The sequence below is a fragment of the Oncorhynchus tshawytscha genome, unplaced genomic scaffold (genome assembly GCF_018296145.1).
Source record: "Oncorhynchus tshawytscha isolate Ot180627B unplaced genomic scaffold, Otsh_v2.0 Un_contig_15925_pilon_pilon, whole genome shotgun sequence".
NCBI classification, from domain to species: Eukaryota; Metazoa; Chordata; class Actinopteri; order Salmoniformes; family Salmonidae; genus Oncorhynchus; species Oncorhynchus tshawytscha.
In genome coordinates this window covers 32,066-52,229 of record NW_024608951.1, presented here as the reverse complement: position 1 = coordinate 52,229, position 20,164 = coordinate 32,066, and the positions used below count along the sequence as shown (strand labels likewise).

The window sequence follows — 20,164 nt, the reverse complement described above, 5'->3', positions numbered from 1 at the left end:
GGAGTCTGCCTTTCCAAATCATGTCCAATCAATCAAATTTACCACAGGTGGACTCCAATCAAGTTGTAGAAACATCTCCAGGATGATCAACAGAAACGGGATGCACCTGAGCTCAATGTTGAGTCTTAGAGTAAAGGTGCTGAATACTTATGATGCAAATAAGGTATTTCTGTTGTATATTTTTGTTACATTTCCCCCAAAAAATGTAAAACCTGATTTCACTTTGCCATTATGCAGTAGATTGATGAGGGGAAATGTATTTAATCCATTTTAGAATAAGGCTGTTACATAACGAAGTGGAAAAAGTCAAGGGGTCTGAATACTTTCTGAAGGCACTAAAAGTCGACCTCATTAATGATTTATATCAACAACAAAAAATTGCACTTACTCTATGCACACTCCCTAGACTACCCACACACTCCCTAGACTACCCACACACTCCTAGACTACCCACACACTCACTAGACTACCCACACACTCACTAGACTACCCACACACTCACTAGACTACCCACACACTCACTAGACTACCCACACACTCACTAGACTACCCACACACTCTACCCACACACTAGACTACCCACACACTCCCTAGACTACCCACACACTCCCTAGACTACCCACACACTCACTAGACTACCCACACACTCACACTCACTAGACTACCCACACACTCACCCGCACACTCACAAGACTACCCACACACTCACTAGACTACCCACACACTCACTAGACTACCCACACACTCACTAGACTACCCACACACTCACTAGACTACCCACACACTCACTAGACTACCCACACTCACTAGACTACCCACACACTAGACTACCCACACACACTCACACACACACACTACATTCGCTCACACACACAAAACACACGTGCAAATGGTCCCCACACATAGTAACACAATAGTAAGGCTATATACAAGGAGTAGCAGTCCTGAGGCAATGTGCAGGGGAACAGGTGATTGAGGTAATGCAGTATGTACATGTAGTAGGGGCAAAGGGGACTAGGCCATCAGGACATAATAAACAGAGTAGCAGCAGCATATTTGAAGAGTGTGAAAGTGTGTCTCCTTTTTTATTTAGCAAATATTTATCTTACTTTTTTAACCCTTCATTGTTAGGAATGGGGTCGTAAGTAAGAATTTCACTGTAAAGTCGACACCTTTTCTGTTTGGAACACGTGACCAATAAAATGTGATTTGATTTGAGTAGCAGAGGAGGATGGGTACAGGGTGAGGGATTCTCGAGAGTGATTGGGAATAATATGTGTTTCAGTAAGGTTGGTTTCTTAGTGTTCATAACCATTGCTATCAACTGTACCGCAGAAATTGAATTGAAGTCACATAAAATATGTTGTGGTGGCAGCTGCAGAAAAGTACTTGGGATTACATGATTTTACCATGAAGAATTGCAGGGAGTGTTCTGTTTTTCATAAGGGTTAAATTGGCAGGTTTTTTTTTCTATCACCAAGTATAATGGATTGTACAGTAGGTGGCAACATGCACCTCTAACGTTTGTTTGCAGACCTCCATAAATACTATTGAAGAAGGACTTCACGTTGGACCAATGGTTTTTATAACTAACCCAAGATAGACCACCGCCTGTTGTTTCCAATGTGAGCAAATAGAACAAGCAAAAGATGAGCAGAGCTAACATTGGCTGGTTCTAGCATGTATTTGCATATTTCGGTTATGGAACGCCTACTCATAAGTGCGCGTGTGCAATAACTCATTTCCATGCACTCTAAACAACGCACTTTTAAAAACTTTCGCAAACGGTAAAGTCTTTCAAAGTTAGTCCTATCTGTTCGTAACAGATTTTAGTTTTGGAAACAAAAACTGCATTGAGATCAAATTAGCAAAATGTCGGCCAAAATCCATCTCGCTCCATCTTCTCTTACTGCCAGCCACTGGGCTTCCTCTCACCACCATATTTGGTAGTGAGTGGAAACGCCAACCGGATGCTTCACATTTATACCTCCAGTGAAATATCTGTCATTGTTCTCTCTGTGGCTGGACTCTCGAAGAGATCTGTTCCAAGTGTCTTTCAGGTAGACCATAGCAGAGAACAGGATTATTGGTGAATGGGATGTTGTTGAATGTTTTCTTGGCTTTTATAGCTCAGGTAAAATCTTATCCAGGATCTTACTGAAGTAAGATTAGCCTACATACATTTGAATCCAGTTTTGATATTTATATAGACGTTTGATTGCTCTGATCTAGCTGTTTCAGTTGTAGACTTGAGACTGGAATTGCCTGCGACAATGCCATAATAGTTATCTGAACGCTGTGACAAACAACGTAACTATAGCGTACACATTGGTTGAAGAAACGTTGAAGAAAGAATAGCGTCAACAATGTATCGGGTAAGTTTGGTTGCCTTTTGTTAGCAATATAGACCTACTGTGTTGGAAATATCTAGGCCTGGTTTTCACATTTGATCGTCCACTTCCATTTGAACAGCTAACGTTAGCTAGACAGTGGTGGAAAATGTACTAAATGGTCATACTTGAGTAAAGATATCTTTGTAGAAATGACTCGGCTAAAAGTGAAAATCACCGAGTAAAATATTACTGGAGTAAAAGTATTTGGTCTTAAATATACTATCCTGCTAAGCATTCGAAATGTAACTAGTACTTTTGGGTGTCAGGGAAAATGTATTGAGTAAAAAGTACATTATTTTATTTATAAATTGCTGGAGTAAAAATGGTCAAATGTAAAGTTGAGCCGCCCCTTGTTTATAGGAAACTTTGCACAAAATTGTGTGACCAAATATGTAGGAAGAGGTCATCATTTGTGGCTGTGGTAACTAATGACAACCATAAAAGTCTAAATTGGCTATATCGTAAAAATTGCTGAAAAATATAGAAAGAATACTATTTCCCTTGAAGTAGTGATGCTGAATGTAAAACATTGCTAAACTTACCCCACTCTCCCACACTTTAAAGTAGTACTCCGGTGATTTATATATTTTTTAAGTAATTTTTAAAATAAATGTTATTGTTGAAAAGCAATATCCCATCTATAGATACAGTGAAGTACACACTTTACTGATGTCATCGGCCCCTTCCTTGCTTGAGGAACAATACAATTATTTAACACAGGTTTAACACCTAACACAAACATTGTACTTTTTAAACACTTAGCATAGACTAAGCCCTGTTGTTACCTCATATCCCAGCTGGGAAGAAAACACTTCCATTGGCTCAACTTACCCAAGGCAAACATGTTGACTATATTAGCCCACACAGCTACAAGGATGCATTTTCATGCTAGGTTTAGGAACTCAATGCTTATTAAGACCCCAACTGATGTATAGAACAATCTTAAAATGGTCAACTTTGGTTAAGATGCAAGCACCATTAAACCTCTAAGCCAAATTCAGTTTTTGGACCTAACTTGCTTCCCACTTTTTTCATGTGTTTTCTTTCTTCACAGACTACATGAAATGATGACCTCTTCCTAAATATTTGGTCAAATTATTAATTTTGTGTATGGTATCCTAGAAACAAGGCCGGCTCAACACTCTCCCCTACAGTAATAAGGATAAAAACATGGCACTATTTCCAAAGTTATTATAGTACACATACATGTATTTGTAACTAGGCTATAGTGGTACAATGTCTTATGGGACAGTTAATACTAAAAACTTCTGTAGTATGTGCCATTACAGTTGAACTATTTAAAGAAAAAAAACGTATTTTGTACATAATGTTGCTGCTACCGTCTCTTTTGACTGAAAATAAATAACTTCTGGCCATCAGAACAGTGAATATTAGCTTCTTCTTTTCTTTAACGGGTCCCGACATGAAGAACATACTGCTTTCCCGGGAACTTGCCCAAATCCCCGTCATTTGCGTGAAAAGAAGACAGAGAAAAAGTGGGTTGCCTTCTGAGAATTCGTAGGCGATCGAATAAACCCCCTCTGCCTTCCGTTCTACTAGCTAATGTGCAATCATTGGAAAATAAAATCAACGACCTACAAGGAAGATTAAACTACCAACGGGACATTCAAAACTAATATCTTATGCTTCAGAGTCGTGGCTGAATGATGACATTATCAACATACAGCTGGCTGGTTATATGCTGTATCAGCAGGATAGGACAGCGGTGTCTGGTAAGACAGGGGGTGATGGACTATGTATATTTGTAAACAACAGCTGGTGCATGACATCTAAGGAAGCCTCAATTTTTTGCTGGCCTGAGTTAGAGTACCTCATGATATGCTCTAGACCACACTATCTACCTAGTGTTTTCATCTGTATTTTTGGTAGCTGTCTACATACCACCACAGACTGATGCTGGCACTAAGACCGCACTCAATGAGCTGTATTCAGCCATAAGCATACAGGAAAATGCTCATCCAGAGGCGGTGCTCCTAGTGGCCGGGGACTTTAATGCAGGGAAACTTATCTGTTTTACCAAATTTCTATCAGCATGTTAAATATGCAACCAGAGGGAAAAGAATTCTAGACCACCTTTACTCCACACACAGAGACAAGGCTCTCTATTGCCCTCCATTTGGCAAATCTGACAATAATTCTATCCTCATGAATCCTGCTTACAAGCAAAAATGAAAGCAGGAAGTCAATAAAAAAGTGGTTAGATAAAAAAGTGGTTAGATGAAGCAGATGCTAAGCTCCAGGACTATTTTGCTAGCACAGACTGGAATATGTTCCGGGATTCTTCCGATGGCATTGAGGAGTACACCACATCAGTCATTGTCTTCATCAATAAGTAAATCAACAACGTCGTCCCCACAGTGACTACGTACATACCCAAACCAGAAGCCATGGATTACAGGCAACATCTGCACTGAGCTAAAGGCTAGAGCTGCCGCTTTCAAGGAGTGGGACTGTAACCCAGAACCTTTATAAGAAATTCCGCTATGCCCTCCGAAGACCTTTAAACAGGTCAACATTCACAAGGCCAGACAGATTACCAGGACGTGTACTACGAGCATGCTCTGACCAACTGGCAAGTGTCTTCACTGACATTTTCAACCTCTCCCTGTCCGAGTCTTTAATACCAACATAGTTCCTGTGCCCAAGAACACTAAGGTAACCTGCCTAAATGACTACCAAACTGTAGCACTCACATCTGTAGCTATGAAGTGCTTTGAAAGGCTGGTCATGGCTCACATCAACACCATCATGCCAGAAACCCTCAAACGTTTTGGGTAGCCTTCCACAAGCTTCCCACAAGAAGTTGGGTGAATTTGGTCCATTCCTCCTGACAGAGCTGGTGTAACTGAGTCAGGTTTGTAGGCCTCCTTTCTCGCACATGCTTTTTCAGTTCTGCCAACAATTGTTCTATAGGGTTGAGGCCAGGGCTTTGTGATGGCCACTCCAATACCTTGACTTTGTTGTCCTTAAGCCATTTTCCCACAACTGTGGAAGTATGCTTGAGGTCATTGCTCATTTGGAAGGCCCATTTGCGACCAAGCTTTAACTTCCTGACGGATGTCTTGAGATGTTGCTTCAATATATCCACATACTTTTCCCTCATGATGCCATCTATTTTATGAAGTGCACCAGTCCCTCCTGCAGCAAAGTACCCCCACAACATGATGCCACCACCCCCGTGCTTCGCGTTTGGGATGGTGTTCTTCGGCTTGCAAGCCTCCCCCTTTTTCCTCCAAACATAATGATGGTCATTATGGCCAAACAGTTCTATTTTTGTTTCCTCAGACCAGAGGACATTTCCAAAAAGTATGATCTTTGTCCCCATGTGCAGTTGCAATCTGTAGTCTGCACTTTTTGTACCAAATTACGTTCATCTCTTGGACACCGAACGCGTCTCCTTCCTGATCGGTATGACGGCTGCGTGGTCCCATGGTGTTTATACTTGCATACTATTGTTTGTTCCGATGAACGTGGTACCTTCAATTGGAAATTGCTCCCAAGGATGAACCAGACTTGTGGAGGTCTACAATTGATTTCTTCTGATTTCCCCATGATGTCAAGCAAAGAGGCACTGAGTTTGAAGGTAGGCCTTGAAATACATCCACAGGTACACAGCCATTTGACTCAAATGATGTCAATTAGCCTAACAGAAGCTTCTAAAACCATGACAATTTTCTGGAATTTTCCAAGCTGTTTAAAAGGCGCAGTCAACTTAGTGTATGTAAACTTCTGACCCACTGGAATTGTGATACAGTGAATTATAAGTGAAATAATCTGTCTGTAAACAATTGTTGGAAAAATGACTTGTCATGCACAAAGTAGATGACCGACTTGCCAAAACTATAGTTTGTTAACAAGACATTTGTGGAGTGGTAGAAACACTTAGGTTGGAGTCATTAAAACTCGTTTATGTAAACTTCTGACTTCTACACCTGTTGTATTCGGCGCGTATGATTTGATTTGACTATGGTAAACTCGGCTATAGTGGTAAAATGTCTCATGGGGACAGTCAATACTACAAACTTCATTAGTAAGTGCCATTGCATTTTTGGAACAGTGTTGTAGAGAGATTTAGACTAAACACTAAAGTAATCAAATGTTTGGTCGAATGATATTCTATGTACAATACTTCTTGTGGTCACCAGGACAGAGCTAGTCCGTCCCCCACCACCCTGCCGGAGTCCCCTGGTCACAACTCTCCTGGTAGCTCCTTACTGCTGGGTCTGAAGAGGGTTTCTGTGCTGCTGGTCGACTGCAGGAAAACACCAGGGCAGAGTGGAACTGTGAGAGAAGGACACGAGGAGGATGAGAAGGAAGAAGAAGGAGATTTGATTTCATCAAGTAAGAACAATGTGTGTTGATTAAACTATAATCTGTTTCTCTAACTGCTCATTGATTGATAAACAATATATATACAGGTAACTACCAAAATAAACACCAACATAGTGCCTTAATAGACCAGAACAGCTTAAATGTGGCTTGGCATAGTTTCTACAAGTGTCTAACTCTATCGGAGGGATGCGACACCATTCTTCCACAAGAAATTCAATGATTTGGTGTTTTTTTAGATGGTGGTGGAAAACGCTGTCTGAGGTTCCCGCTCCAAAATCTCATAAGTGTTTCCATTTGGTTGAGATCTGGTAACAAACGGCCAGGGTGTATGATTTGCATTTGTTCCCTTTCAGTCAGGAAACTTGGCCCAATACAGCTGTGGGCAGGTTGAGCGCTAGTGCACTCTAATGAAGAACATTAGTCCCGCCTGACAAGGCCAATATACCCTGTGCTTCAGTGGAGTCCCCGCCTACCAAGGCACGGAGTCATTCCTTCAATTTCTTCCTGTCTTCATCTCGAGCAGAACAATCTCACACATTTCTTCTAAATAAAGATTGGAATGCAATTTCAGGATTTATTAAAACTTAACTGTCCCACTAACTAGGGCATGCTTATCCTTCTGGAAGTTGTGCGTTAAAGTTTGGTAACTAGTTTTGTGAAATTTCCTACCAAAATATTTGCTAGTTATTCTTGTGGCTTTTTAGCGTGGCTAACTGGTTGTAAGGAAGATGGCTAGTAAGAGTCTATGAAGGTTGTTAAGCCGGGTTTGAGTTCACGACCTTGCCCACAATCATGCGGTTTCACCATGTCTTTGAATAATACTTACGAGTTTAGTCTTGTATGTCTCTGCTGGATGGCAGCTCGGGCTGCCCTGGATTGATCTGGCTCATGGGACCACTGTCTGCTGGATGGCTGCTCGGGCTGCCCTGGATTGATCTGGCTCATGGGACCACTGTCTGCTGGATGGCTGCTCGGGCTGCCCTGGATTGATCTGGCTCATGGGACCACTGTTGCCGGCTGCGTTTAAGCACTTCAGAGAAACGTGTCGCCTTCCATAGAAGGCTTTGTGGTAACGAGTGTGATTTTCCTCCCCTGGGCGCCTGTACCTTGGCAGAGTCTGAGTTGCGCGATGCAGGGGTGGACCTGGGCTCGTGGTGAGATCAGATGGCGCTATCCTCCCAGCGTAGTGATATAGAGCCAGCTGATATCTCTTTTGGCATCGTGCAGGGCTCCTGTTTGGTTGGCGTCGTGGTGTCTGGCCGGTTCTGGGAGGGGGCCAGAGACAATTACTTGATGCCAACACATATTTTTAGCTAAGTTACACGCTGAAGTTATGTTACACTTGGTAACCAGACTGTTTCATCCCAACATCGTTGATGCCTTTACCATCTACACTTGCCAGTTTTAGCCTCAGCCAGCACCATATTCAGATGAGCCTTTACGGTAGCCCTGCCCCCTGGTGAACAATGTATGATTGTTGTATAATTATTTTTTTAAGTCTGATATTGCGGGGAATAGAGTCATCAATGACTAGGGTTTTCAATTTGTCAGAACTAAATGATGGGATGCTTCGGCTCAGACCCTGTAACGGGTGGAGGAGAGACCTGAGAAGGCTCTAACTCTGACTCGTTGCTTAGTGGGGAAAACCAGTTAAGTCTCTATCGGCTGAATGAGCGACACCGGTTGAGCATGCCAAAATATATTTTTTCCAGAAGCCATGAGAACATTGTTTGTCTGCGGGGACTGTGGAGGGGGTTTAACACTACTACCTGTATTAACTGGTGGCACAGACGCTGAATCATTAATTCCCACACTTGCCCAACGATTGCGTCTGAAGCCGAGCAACTTGGAAGCGTGGAAGTGCATTGCGTAGCGTCACCAGAACCTCAACCCTGCTTCGTAGGACACACCTCGGACTCCGCTGCATTCAGCCAAGCTTATGCTGCATGGGTATTCGCACTTCATGGGTATGGAGGGGCGGGGCTTGTCACAATGCCTCCATTGGATGGGAAGCTAGCTGTCTACCTAGCCTCATTGGCTAACAAAGGGATGGCTAATTCCAACACATCCCTCCCAAATAAGTATCGTTATTTTTGAGGGTTGCAGCTTGACAAGGTGTACCAGGACCCAGTCCCTGAACATGGTCACAATGCTGCAGATTTACCAAACTGAGCTATTGGCAGCCCTGGCTGTGGGGATCCCCACACAGAGCTCCTAGATGAGAGTCCTACTATGGCCGATTTCAGCATTCGGGAGAAGCATAGGGGCTTCAGTGGTGGAAGAGTGCCACCTCTGGTTGACTTTGTCTTAGGTGCTGAGAGAGACCAGCTGGACAGGCAGAGACACTTTCTCCTACGGGGTTGTTTGGCTCGTCCTTGGCATCTATGCAGGACACGGTGCTTCACGGCTTCCTTCCTCTGAAGTATTCTTCTGCCAAGGCAGGACTGTCTTCGAGAGGATTTGCAGACAAAGGCCCGGCAGTAAGCTGGCTGCCCTGACTTCCGGATCTACACCCAAGTCTGCTCCTGTTCCCTCAAGAACAGCGTCAGTCTGCTTGGCACAGGCACAGGCATTTTACTCCTGAAGGTAAAGTGAAAGCTGGTCCCTCTGCGGAGTGGGGAAAGCAGCAGCTCTCGCGCACCTATCACAATGAGAGAGAATCATCCCTAGATTTTAGACCCACCCAATCTGTCCCATTTTAGACAGGCATTTTAAGGTCTACAAGTTCAGAACCAATCGCACATTTGACCTTAATTTAACTAGGCAAGTCCGTTAAGAACAAATTCTTATTTTCAATGACGGCCTAGGAACAGTGTGTTAACTGCCTGTTCAGGGGCAGAATGATATATTTGTACCTTGTCAGCTCGGGGATTTGAACTTGCAACCTTTTGGTTACTAGTCCAACGCTCTAACCACTGGTTCACCTCCAACTCATGGGCGATGGATATTTGTGCTGCGGCCAGTTGTGCATCACCACATACTTTTGTGAGGTTTTATTGCTTGGATGTCATTGCCCCAGCGTAGCCCACAGTGTTCTTATGGCTGGGACGGGAGAGGGGTTTTATCGCTTGGATGTCATTGCCCCAGCGTAGCCCACAGTGTTCTTATGGCTGGGACGGGAGAGGGGTTTTATCGCTTGGATGTCATTGCCCCAGCGTAGCCCACAGTGTTCTTATGGCTGGGACGGGAGAGGGGTTTTATCGCTTGGATGTCATTGCCCCAGCGTAGCCCACAGTGTTCTTATGGCTGGGACGGGAGAGGGTCGTTGAAAGGCAGTGCACACTTTTGCAATATACCCAGTCAGTCAAGAGATCTGATTACACACCAGCGAACACACACTGGAAAGCGGCCTTATAGTTGTGATCAGTGTGGGAAGAGTTTTAGTCAGTCAGGGAACCTGATTAGACACCAGCACAGGTTTATTGTTGGGTTGGAACCCTAGGTGGTCTGCCGTGGGCCATTTCATTTGGTGTTGGGTTGGGTCGTGATTTCACATCCCCTGAGTTTCCTGACTAAAAGGGAACCTACAGTTATGACTAGAACTAATGTTCAATGAAAGTGGCAAACAAAGTACAACAGTTGTTTGTCCTCACCGCCATGTTCAGATTAAGAGCGGTACTGAATTGAAGGATTGACTCCGTACCTTAGTTTTATCACATGAGAAGGTGAGACTTCTGGTGCGGCCCGGTGTTCATTGGCCTTGTCAAGCGTGATTCTAATGTTCCTCAGTAGAGGGCGCTAGTACATGAACTCCCTATAGCTGTACCTTGTTTCCCTCCTTCAGGGAACAGTAGTTAAAGTAATAACTATGTTTTTTTATGCTCATTAAATCATTCAGTGAACACTCATGCCCTGTGGATGGGGGCATTGTCATCAACCATAGGTTGAAGGTGAACACTCAATGGCTCTATATTTATTGGCGTTTACCTTGCCCTCTAAGTGGTTGAGTGGACCTAAAGCATGCCAGGAAAATTTATCCAACACCATAAGAGCCGCCAGAAACCTAATTTCCTCAAGTGTTTCCTTTTATTTTGGCAGTTATGTTTATACTGAGGGTCGTATTTGTTTATGCATTGCAAAACCTAGTTATTCAATGTCTTTGCTTCACAGGGGACACCCCTAACCGTCATTCTCTCAGTGGGAAGGGCTTATCATCTGGGGAGCCTCAACATCATGTTGCTGACGAGGCAAAAAAAAGTCTCTACAGATCAGAACAACTCAAGAAACCCCAGCAGAGCGGTTTAGGGAAGAAACCTCACCACTGCTGCTCTGACTGTGGGAAGACTTTCACTAGAAGGAGTGGCTTCATTATTCACCAGCGGATTCACACCGGAGAGAAACCATACTGCTGCTCTCAGTGTGGGAAGAGTTTCACCTGTCCAGGAGGTCTTAAGTTGCACCATAGAATCCATACAGGAGAGAATCCGTACAGATGTTCACAGTGTGGGAAGAGTTTTGCTGCTTCTAACACCTTAAAATCTCATCTGAGAATACATACAGGGGAGAAGCCTTATCCCTGCCTTGATTGTGGGAAAAGCTTTGCTAATGCAGGAACCCTAACCATACACAAGCGTGTACACACTGGAGAGAAGCCTTATAGCTGTGATCAGTGTGGAAAGTGCTTTTCTCTTTCAGAAAATCTAACTATACACCGGCGCATACACACTGGAGAGAAACCTTATGTCTGTTATCAGTGTGGGAAGAGCTTCACTCAGTCAGGAGATCTGACTACACACCAGCGAACACACACTGGAGAGAAGCCTTATAAATGTGATCAATGTGGAAAGAGCTTTGCTCTCGCTTCGTCCCTGACTAGACACCAGCGAACACACACTGGAGAGAAGCCTTATAGCTGTGATCAGTGTGGGAAGAGCTTTGCTCGAGCTTCCAACCTGTCTACACACCAGCGAACACACACTGGAGAAACACCTCACAGCTGTGATCAGTGTGGTAAGAGTTTTAGTCAGTCAAGAGATCTGATTACACACCAGCGAACACACACTGGAAAGCGGCCTTATAGTTGTGATCAGTGTGGGAAGAGTTTTAGTCAGTCAGGGAACCTGATTAGACACCAGCGAATACACACTGGACAGAGGCTTTATAGCTGTGATCAGTGTGGGAAGAGTTTTAGTCAGTCAGGGAACCTGACTAGACACCAGCGAACACACACTGGAGAGAACCCTTATATCTGTGTATGTGGAAAGATATTTGTTCATTTAGGGCCAATGAAAAAACACCAGAAAGCACAAACGTGTCTTTCAACGCCCTCCTATCTGACACCGGTTCCAGATCCCTAAATAATGGATCAATAGAAAACCATCTAGTGAACAGTCATATCCATCTCTCATTCTTAAACGGTCTGATCACCATGGTAACCTGTTTGGAACATAGATGCGGTAAAGAAGTCAATTGAACTCGAGCAAAACAATGGAATTGCCATGGAAAGAAAAGGCCATGGGGAATAATCCTGAATCTCTTTATTGCCCCCAGCAAAATTATCCTACGTTTAGACTATTGTTTATATGTGTATGTCACAATATATTGAGGTACAAATCAGAGTGTAATGCTTGTATGGATGTCAACCCTAACAATAAATGTTAGTTTCCCCAATCAACTGCATTAGTTAAAAATAATTAATAACAAATGTTTTTAAAAAATTAAGAAAAAAAAGATGCATACCTTATTTACATAAGTATTCAGACCCCTTTCTATGAGACTCAAAACTGAGCTCCGGTGCTTCCTGTTTCCATTGAGATGTTTCTACAACTTGATTGGAGTCTACCTGTGGTAAATTCAGTTGATTGGACATGATTAGGAAGTGCACACAATGGTCTATATAAGGTCCCACAGTTGGCCGTTCATGACAGAGCAAAAACCAAGCCATGAGGTTGAAGGAATTGTCCGTAGAGCTCCGAGGCAGGATTGTGTCGAGGCACAGATCTGAGGAAGGGACCAAAACATTTCTGCAGCATTGAAGGTCCCCAAGGACACAGTGGCCTCCATCATTCTGAAATGGAAGATGTTTGGAACCACCAAGACACTTCCATTTCAGAATAAGGCTGTAATGTAAAAATGTGTGTGGGGGGGTACACATCCTGTAGAAAAAACAAACGCCTCTGCACTGCTTTGCGAAGCGCAAGAAGTATGAATTCCTTGACTTCTACTGAGGTCATATCACCATAAATGCTGCATGGCCGATGCAGATGTCGGATTGACCATGCAGCGCCCAGATGCACAATGTGCTTCTCTCTCCAAAATGCTCTCTCTCCTGCCAATTTCTGCACATTCATTGTTTCATAACTTTATTGTGTGAATTGTTTGCATTTGATATCACTTCCCCATTACATATCACCAGTAGTACATTCTAACATTAATTCCTGTCATTTCTAATCTGTAATGTTTGTTACTTTGGTTACAGTAATTTCTGTTAATGCATTCAATATAATTATTCCAGTCTTCCCGGTATTATTGTCGGAGTCGACACGTTGTTTGCAGACCGCACAACCTATGCTGCACTTGAGAGAAACGAGTTTTGGTTGATTTCATTCCATTTATGAGTTTTGTCATTTTAGTCAGTCTTTTGTTTGGAGCCTCCTGTCAATGTTGAGTAAGGACCCACATGCATAGAAAATGATGTACTTTTTACTCCATACATTGACACCCAAAAAAAACTCATTACATTTGGAATGCTAAGCAGGACAGGAAGATGGTTCAACTCATGCACTAATCAAGAGGTCATCCCTAGTGCCTCTGATTTTTTTTATTTACCTTTGTTTAACCAGGCAAGTCAGTTAAGAACAAATTCTTATTTTCAATGACGGCCTAGCAACAGTGGGTTAACTGCCTTGTTCAGGGGCAGAACGACAGATTTTTACCTTGTCAGCTCATCGATTTGATTTTGCAACCTTTCGGTTACAAGTCCAACGCTCTAACCACTAGGCTACCTGGTCAGGCAGACTCACGAAACACTTATTTCTTTGTCAATTGTGTTGTAGTGTGCCACTGGCTATCTGTAAAATAAACAATTGAGCTGCCTGGTTTACTTCATAAGACATTTGAAATGATTCATACTTTTACTTTTGATACTTAATTAAATTTGAGAAATTACACTTTTGATACTTAAGTATATTTAAAACTAAAGACTTATGTATGACGATTAGGTATTTTTTCCACCCCTGTGCAGCACTAGTTAGTTAGTTGGTTTTTCCCAAAGCGTAATGAATTCAGACGACAGAGTAGTAGGCTGATACACAGCCAATACAGTACGTAGCTGCATGCATCTATAACAATTGTATGCGGACCGCCATAATACCAAAGAAGAAGAAGACCACTTCCTTCACCACAGCTTTGAGTCTGCTGCGTGAAGCGGAAGAAGTATGAATGCACTGACTACTGCGGAGGTTGCATTGCTGTAAATGCTGCATGGCCACTGCAGACGTCGGATTGAACATACATCGGGTTTTACTGGTTCGTTGCACGGACAGCGCAGCGGTAATCCGTCTGGTATTTACAAGGCTACACTTACTGGGCCTCAGACAATTAACTATCTGGACTTTCGAAGGGGACGTGGTTCCAACAGACTCTCGGGTAGAGTTAAGACGAACAGACAACAGGATTATTGGTGGATAGGGTGTTGAACGTTTTATTGACTCTAATAGATAATGTAAAATATTATCCAAGATCTTCCTGAAGTAAGATTAGCCTACATCAGACATTTATTTGTCACAATTTAAATCGAGTTGTGATATTTAAAATTACGTTTGATTGCTCTGGTCTAGCTGTTTTTATATGCATGCTATGACAAAGAATAACTAGTGTACAGTACACATTTACTGTCAATTTTTTTATTTGAAGAAACGTTGAAGAAAGAATAGCTTCGACGATGGATCGGGTACGTTTGGTTTACGTTTATTAACAGTATAAAATGTATTGGCCTAGTTTATATTCGATCTTCCATATCATTCATTCCATTTGAACAGCTGGACAAAAACAATGGTGGTAATAAACTCTTGGGATATTTTGTCCTTCAGCAAAGTAGCCTACTAGCCTAAAGCACACAGATTGATGAAACAAGGCAATGCGCAACGAGCAGGTAAAGTCAGAACCATGGAGAAATAAGGCAGAATGTTGTTTTTACATGGAAGCCAATCCAGAAACCTATGCCATTACAACCTACGTGTTGTGATTGTGTTGTTTGATGCTGTTAGTTCATATGCCTTGACACAGCCGATACAAGAAGGCAGAGACGGAGAGCACAAAATATGTTGCCTGTAATTTACTTGCCTATTTAAATCAAATCAAATTTAAAAATCGGACTTCTAAACAAATATTGATTTAGAGTTACCTCAATTCGCAAAGAAAACAGGGGCTGCCTCCACTATTTAAGCACCATTTCAACATCATCTATTCACCAATACTTAGTCTATTAAATTGACAACTAAAAGATACCAACAGCGATTTAGTCCGATCAACCTAAGCCAAATATGTCTATCCATTGCACTGATATCTGTGTGTGAGTGCAAGTAGAAAAAGCATGTTCACGCACCCAATTTGTAGAGAAACGCTAATGCCATCCTCCTCTTTCATGTTCCCTGAACGGTCTATGACTCTGTCACGCTTGTAGTTTTTGTTGTCCAAGGCTACCTGGCTAGAATGCTTGCTCGCTGGCCTAATTTCCATTCATAGTCAAGGCCAGGCCAGCTAGTTAATAACCAATTTTCGAAATTATTAATCTTCCTGAGAAGTAACTGAGATGCGCATCTCGCTATGCACTGGTAAAACATTTCATTGGGACAATTATTATTTTATATTTTGTGTTATATTCCATTATATTATAGTCGTGGGTTTTCAGTATTTCCTGTGCCTATTTAGCTGAAATTCTTTCATAGGATTAAAACAGCACCATAGCTTCCATAAAGTCACCATTGGACTTAAACATTTAACTTTGTATCTGCAACAGTTTTTATTACATGTTACATGCACATTTCTGTCCACTAAGAACCAACGATGTGCGACCTTTTTGTAGCTTTTCTGATATTGCTCATTTCTTTTCAGGCAAATCTCAGAGTTCTATTTGAACGGGTCAGCAACTTGGAAACTGTACAGCTGCTATATAACATCAGCTTGCTTGTCCAAAGTCCAGCAGCTAGCCTCTGTAGCTCGCTTGTTAACACCAGTCAGCTGAAAGCAAGCTAGCTAGTTTAGCCTCGTGATTTCGGGAAATGTAGCTGTTTACTTTGTGCATATAGCCTACATAATATCGCTGAATCTACGTTTAAACTCAGAATATGCTATTCTGTTCTTTGGAATGTTTTCCGTTTCCTAATGTTTCTTAATTCCTGCCTACAGATGTATTAGACTTTTTAAAATGTAGACAACATGCATCATTGTTGGATTCTTCTAGTGTAGGCCTACCTCAAGTCCCGGCAGTGTGTTAACTTATTTAAACTATTAAAGTTAATAAATAACTTACTTTATAAATTCCCTGGTCCTTCCCCCACCAGCTGTGTAGCTACCAGTCCCAGGGGTCCCCACAAGGAGGTATAGTCACAGACATCTGTAGGGTACATTGATTTATAAAATAAGCAACAACTGCCTAGACCAATTTCAGGATTTAATTTAATCATATAAATTGACCATATTGTATAGTGTTAAATACTGTTTTATAGGGCTAAATAATGGTAGGCTAACATCAAACCCATGGCTCTCACGCTAGCTCCACTTCTGCCTAGATACTATGTTGACGAATCCCTAATTGTCTTTCTGTCCTTCCAAAGTGTGCACTTATTCACTTCCCTTCACTGATTGGAAATGAAATGACTGGTATGAAAACATATTGTGGATACACCCACTAGCCATGACTCCATCAATCTAATTGTGTTTCTCTTTGGTACAATTTTCACAACTCTAAGCACAAAAATCTGTTTCAAACTTAAAAATATTTTCCTGTCATTTGTTTTTAAACTGCTAAAAACTGAACTACGAAACCAGAATTATATAGTGTGTAGTTTACATTTTTTTTTTTTGTGTACTAAAATAAGTGTTTATTCCATTCATTATCTGAATGTTGTTGATACACTGTAAGCTGTTGATTTTTAGATGTGGATGCTGTTACAGTAACAAGTCCCATGAAGTGGATCTTGAACAATGTTACATGGGGCAGAAATTGCACCAGGTTACACCATACCTTTTTACTGTAGGTTTCTACTACATGTTACAATACCCCTATAACTGATGGTTTCTTCTATGTATGTACTGTATAAGGATACTGAAACTATGAGACTGACATTTTCTCAACATGCTCCAAGTGGGATAACTAGAAGCAGTAGTTCTGGTGTTTAGGTTTTTCATCACTGGGTTATTTGAACAAATCATGATTTAGCAGGTGTTACCATCTTTCACATTTCGGAAGGGGAGGGGACATTCCGCCGTATCTTGAGAGAGACAGGGAGCTCCTCATTCCGGTTCTGCTCCTCGTTCTAGCATCTAATCTCTCCCAATATGTATGAACCCAGAACTTAATCGAGTGACTGACCAATTACGTGACAGTTAAATTCTGTGTTAACCATCATTAACTCAGGCTGAAAGATGTGTTCAACTCCACTGAATGTTGAATCAAAGGTTCTGAACATTAGACTGGATATTACAAAAATATATACCACTTCCATTTGAGAAATTGGCCGACGTGATTGAGAAACTGTACATATGTGTAAAGTAGTGAACGATGACATACTTCAGGAGAATGGTGCATCCTTATAATACCTCCTGTCAATCATAGATTTAGACTAAAGTAATCAAATGTTTGGTCTAATGATATATTCTATGTACAATACTTCCTGTGTTCACCAGGACAGAGCTAGCCCATCCCCCTCCACCCTGCCAGAGTCCCCGGGTTGCAACTCTTCCGGTAGCACTTTACTGTTGGGTCTGAAGAGGGTGTCGGTGCGGCTGGTCGACTGCAGGAAAACAGCAGGGCAGAGTGGAACTGTGATAAAAGGACACGAGGAGGGAGATTTGATTTCATCAAGTAAGAACAATGGGGTGTGTGGATTAGACTACAATCTGCTCCTGCAACTTCTGTTGATTTGATAAAAAATATACACTCAGTTACTAGTTTATTAGGTCACCCATCTAGTACTGGGTCGGACCCTCCTTTGCCTCCAGAACAGCCTGAATTCTTTGGTGCATTTATTCTACAAGGTGTCAAACGTACCCCAGGGATGTTGGTCCATTCTAACGCGATGGCATCACGCAGTTGCTGCAGATTGGACGGCTACACATTCATGCTGCCAACAGCCCGTTCCATCTCATCCCAAAGATACTCTATTGGGTTGCTCAGCAACAATGTTCAGATACGTTGTAGCGTTCAATCAATGCTCAATTGGTATCAAGGGACCTAAAGTGTGCCTGGAAAACATTCTCCACACCAGATCACCACCTCGACTAGCCTGTACCGTTGACACCAGGCTGGATGGGTCAATGGACTCACCGCCACGTGACCCACTGTATGTAGGAGCGATCAATTTTTGTGAAAGAGGGGGTGGACCGAATAAACTGTCTGCTGAGTGTATGTTGCTATATTATTTGTATAATATTTGTTTATGGACCCATATTTCCAAAACCTAGTTACTCAATGTCTTTTGTTTCAAAGGGGACTCCCATAACCATCGCTCTTTCAGTGGAAGGTACCTATCATCTTGGGAGCCTCAACAACATCATGTTGCTGAGGAGGCAGAGAAGAGTCTTTCCAGATCAGATCACCTCAAGAAACACCAGCAGAGAAATACAGTGAAGAAACCTCACCACTGTTACTCTGACTTTGGGAAGAATTTGACTAGACTGAGGTCCTTAATTCACCAGCAGATTCACACTGGAGAGAAACTGTACTGCTGCTCTCAGTGTGGGAGGGGTTTTACTGCATCTAATGCCTTAAAATATCATCTGAAAATTCATACAGGGAGAGGCCTTACCCCTGCCTTGATTGTGGGAAAAGCTTTGCTAATTCAGGAGGCCTGACCATACACAAGCGTTTACACACTGGAGAGAAACCTTATAGCTGTGAACAGTGTAGGAAGAGCTTCAATCAGTCAGGCCACCTGACTACACACCAGCGAACACACACTGGAGAGAGGCCTTATAGCTGTGATCAATGTGGGAAGAGATTCAATCAGTCAGGAGAGCTGACTACACACCAGCGAACACACACTGGACAGAGGCCTTATAGCTGTGATCAATGTGGGAAGAGATTCAATCAGTCAGGAGAGCTGACTACACACAAACTAACACACACTGGAGAGAGACCTTACGTCTGTCTATGTGGAAAAGGCTTTGCTCGAGCTTCCACCCTGACTAGACACCAGCGAACACACACTGGAGAGAAACCTTATAGCTGTGATCAGTGTGGAAAGAGCTTTTCTCAAACTTTCTCCCTGACTAAACACAAGCTAACACACACTGGAGAGAAAGAAGCCTTATATCTGTGATCAGTGTGGGAATTGTTTCGTCAGTTATGGACCCTTTATTCACACCAGTGAAGACACACTGGAGAAGGAACCTTATGTCTGTCTAGGTTGGAAGAGCTTTGTTTATTTAGGGCCAATGAGAGAGAAAAACCACCAGAAAACAAAAACATGCCGTATTTCATCTCCCTCCCTTCCAGCACCGGTTTCAGACCCATAAATAAAGGACCAATAGAAAATATCTAGTGAACAGTCATATCCATCTCCCATTCTTAAACAGTTGCCTCAGTCTGATCACCATGGTAACCTCCATGGAGCATAATATGCAGCTCTGATCTAGGATCAGGTCTCCCCTGTGTCTATGTAATATCACACATTGATCTACATGGATAAATGTTATCATAGGAAATGTCATAGTGAACCTGTGGGGGGATGTTGATAATTGTATCTTTCATACACATGACACTATTATAATGTCTTCATGTAGAATAATGTTTCAACAATAGGTGTATATTCATTTTAAATGAATTCTTCTAAACAAGAACTTATCACTTTCATTTTTTAAATGTATATCTACATTCATTAAAAGGATCCTAAAACTAATCAATGAGGCATTGAATAATAATATTCATGAGGTCAAGGAAAGAACTATGTATGCTGTCTTGTAACAACGGTTAATGTAATAACTTTTAGATTTATAATGTAATAAAACCAGTAAATGTAATATCTTCTTGGTTAATATGATAATTTGTTATAGTATGACTTTTTCCACAATGTAATAAGTTACATCATCAGGTGAGTAACACATTTTTAAATGAATAACATAATGACTTCAACCGATCATATAACACCTAAACTAATGTTTTATGTGTTACTTCACAAATGTTAATGCACATACCACCCTCCACCAATTACAAACCTATTCACCTGTACTCACACTGTCACGTTCGTCGTAATGAG

General features: G+C 42.0%; 1 protein-coding gene and 1 pseudogene across 3 annotated transcripts; both read left to right on the top strand.

The window, feature by feature from the left end:
* Positions 1-1,968: 1,968 nt before the first annotated feature.
* LOC121844029 (zinc finger protein 501-like) lies at positions 1,969-12,150 on the top strand. 3 transcript variants are annotated; one of them, XM_042313894.1, is made up of 5 exons: positions 1,969-2,060; positions 2,233-2,375; positions 4,046-4,126; positions 6,560-6,755; positions 10,857-12,150. In XM_042313894.1, the coding sequence occupies exons 3-5, from the start codon at positions 4,058-4,060 to the stop codon at positions 12,041-12,043; spliced, it is 1,452 nt and encodes a 483-aa protein (XP_042169828.1). In that variant the 5' UTR covers positions 1,969-2,060; positions 2,233-2,375; positions 4,046-4,057; the 3' UTR covers positions 12,044-12,150. The 3 variants fall into 3 exon arrangements, with proteins under 3 accessions (XP_042169828.1, XP_042169829.1, XP_042169830.1); XM_042313895.1 differs by having other exon boundaries at positions 1,976-2,060; positions 2,242-2,375; XM_042313896.1 differs by lacking the exons at positions 1,969-2,060; positions 4,046-4,126 and having other exon boundaries at positions 2,074-2,375.
* Positions 12,151-14,008: 1,858 nt separating this feature from the next.
* LOC121844030 lies at positions 14,009-19,928 on the top strand (annotated as a pseudogene).
* Positions 19,929-20,164: the final 236 nt, after the last annotated feature.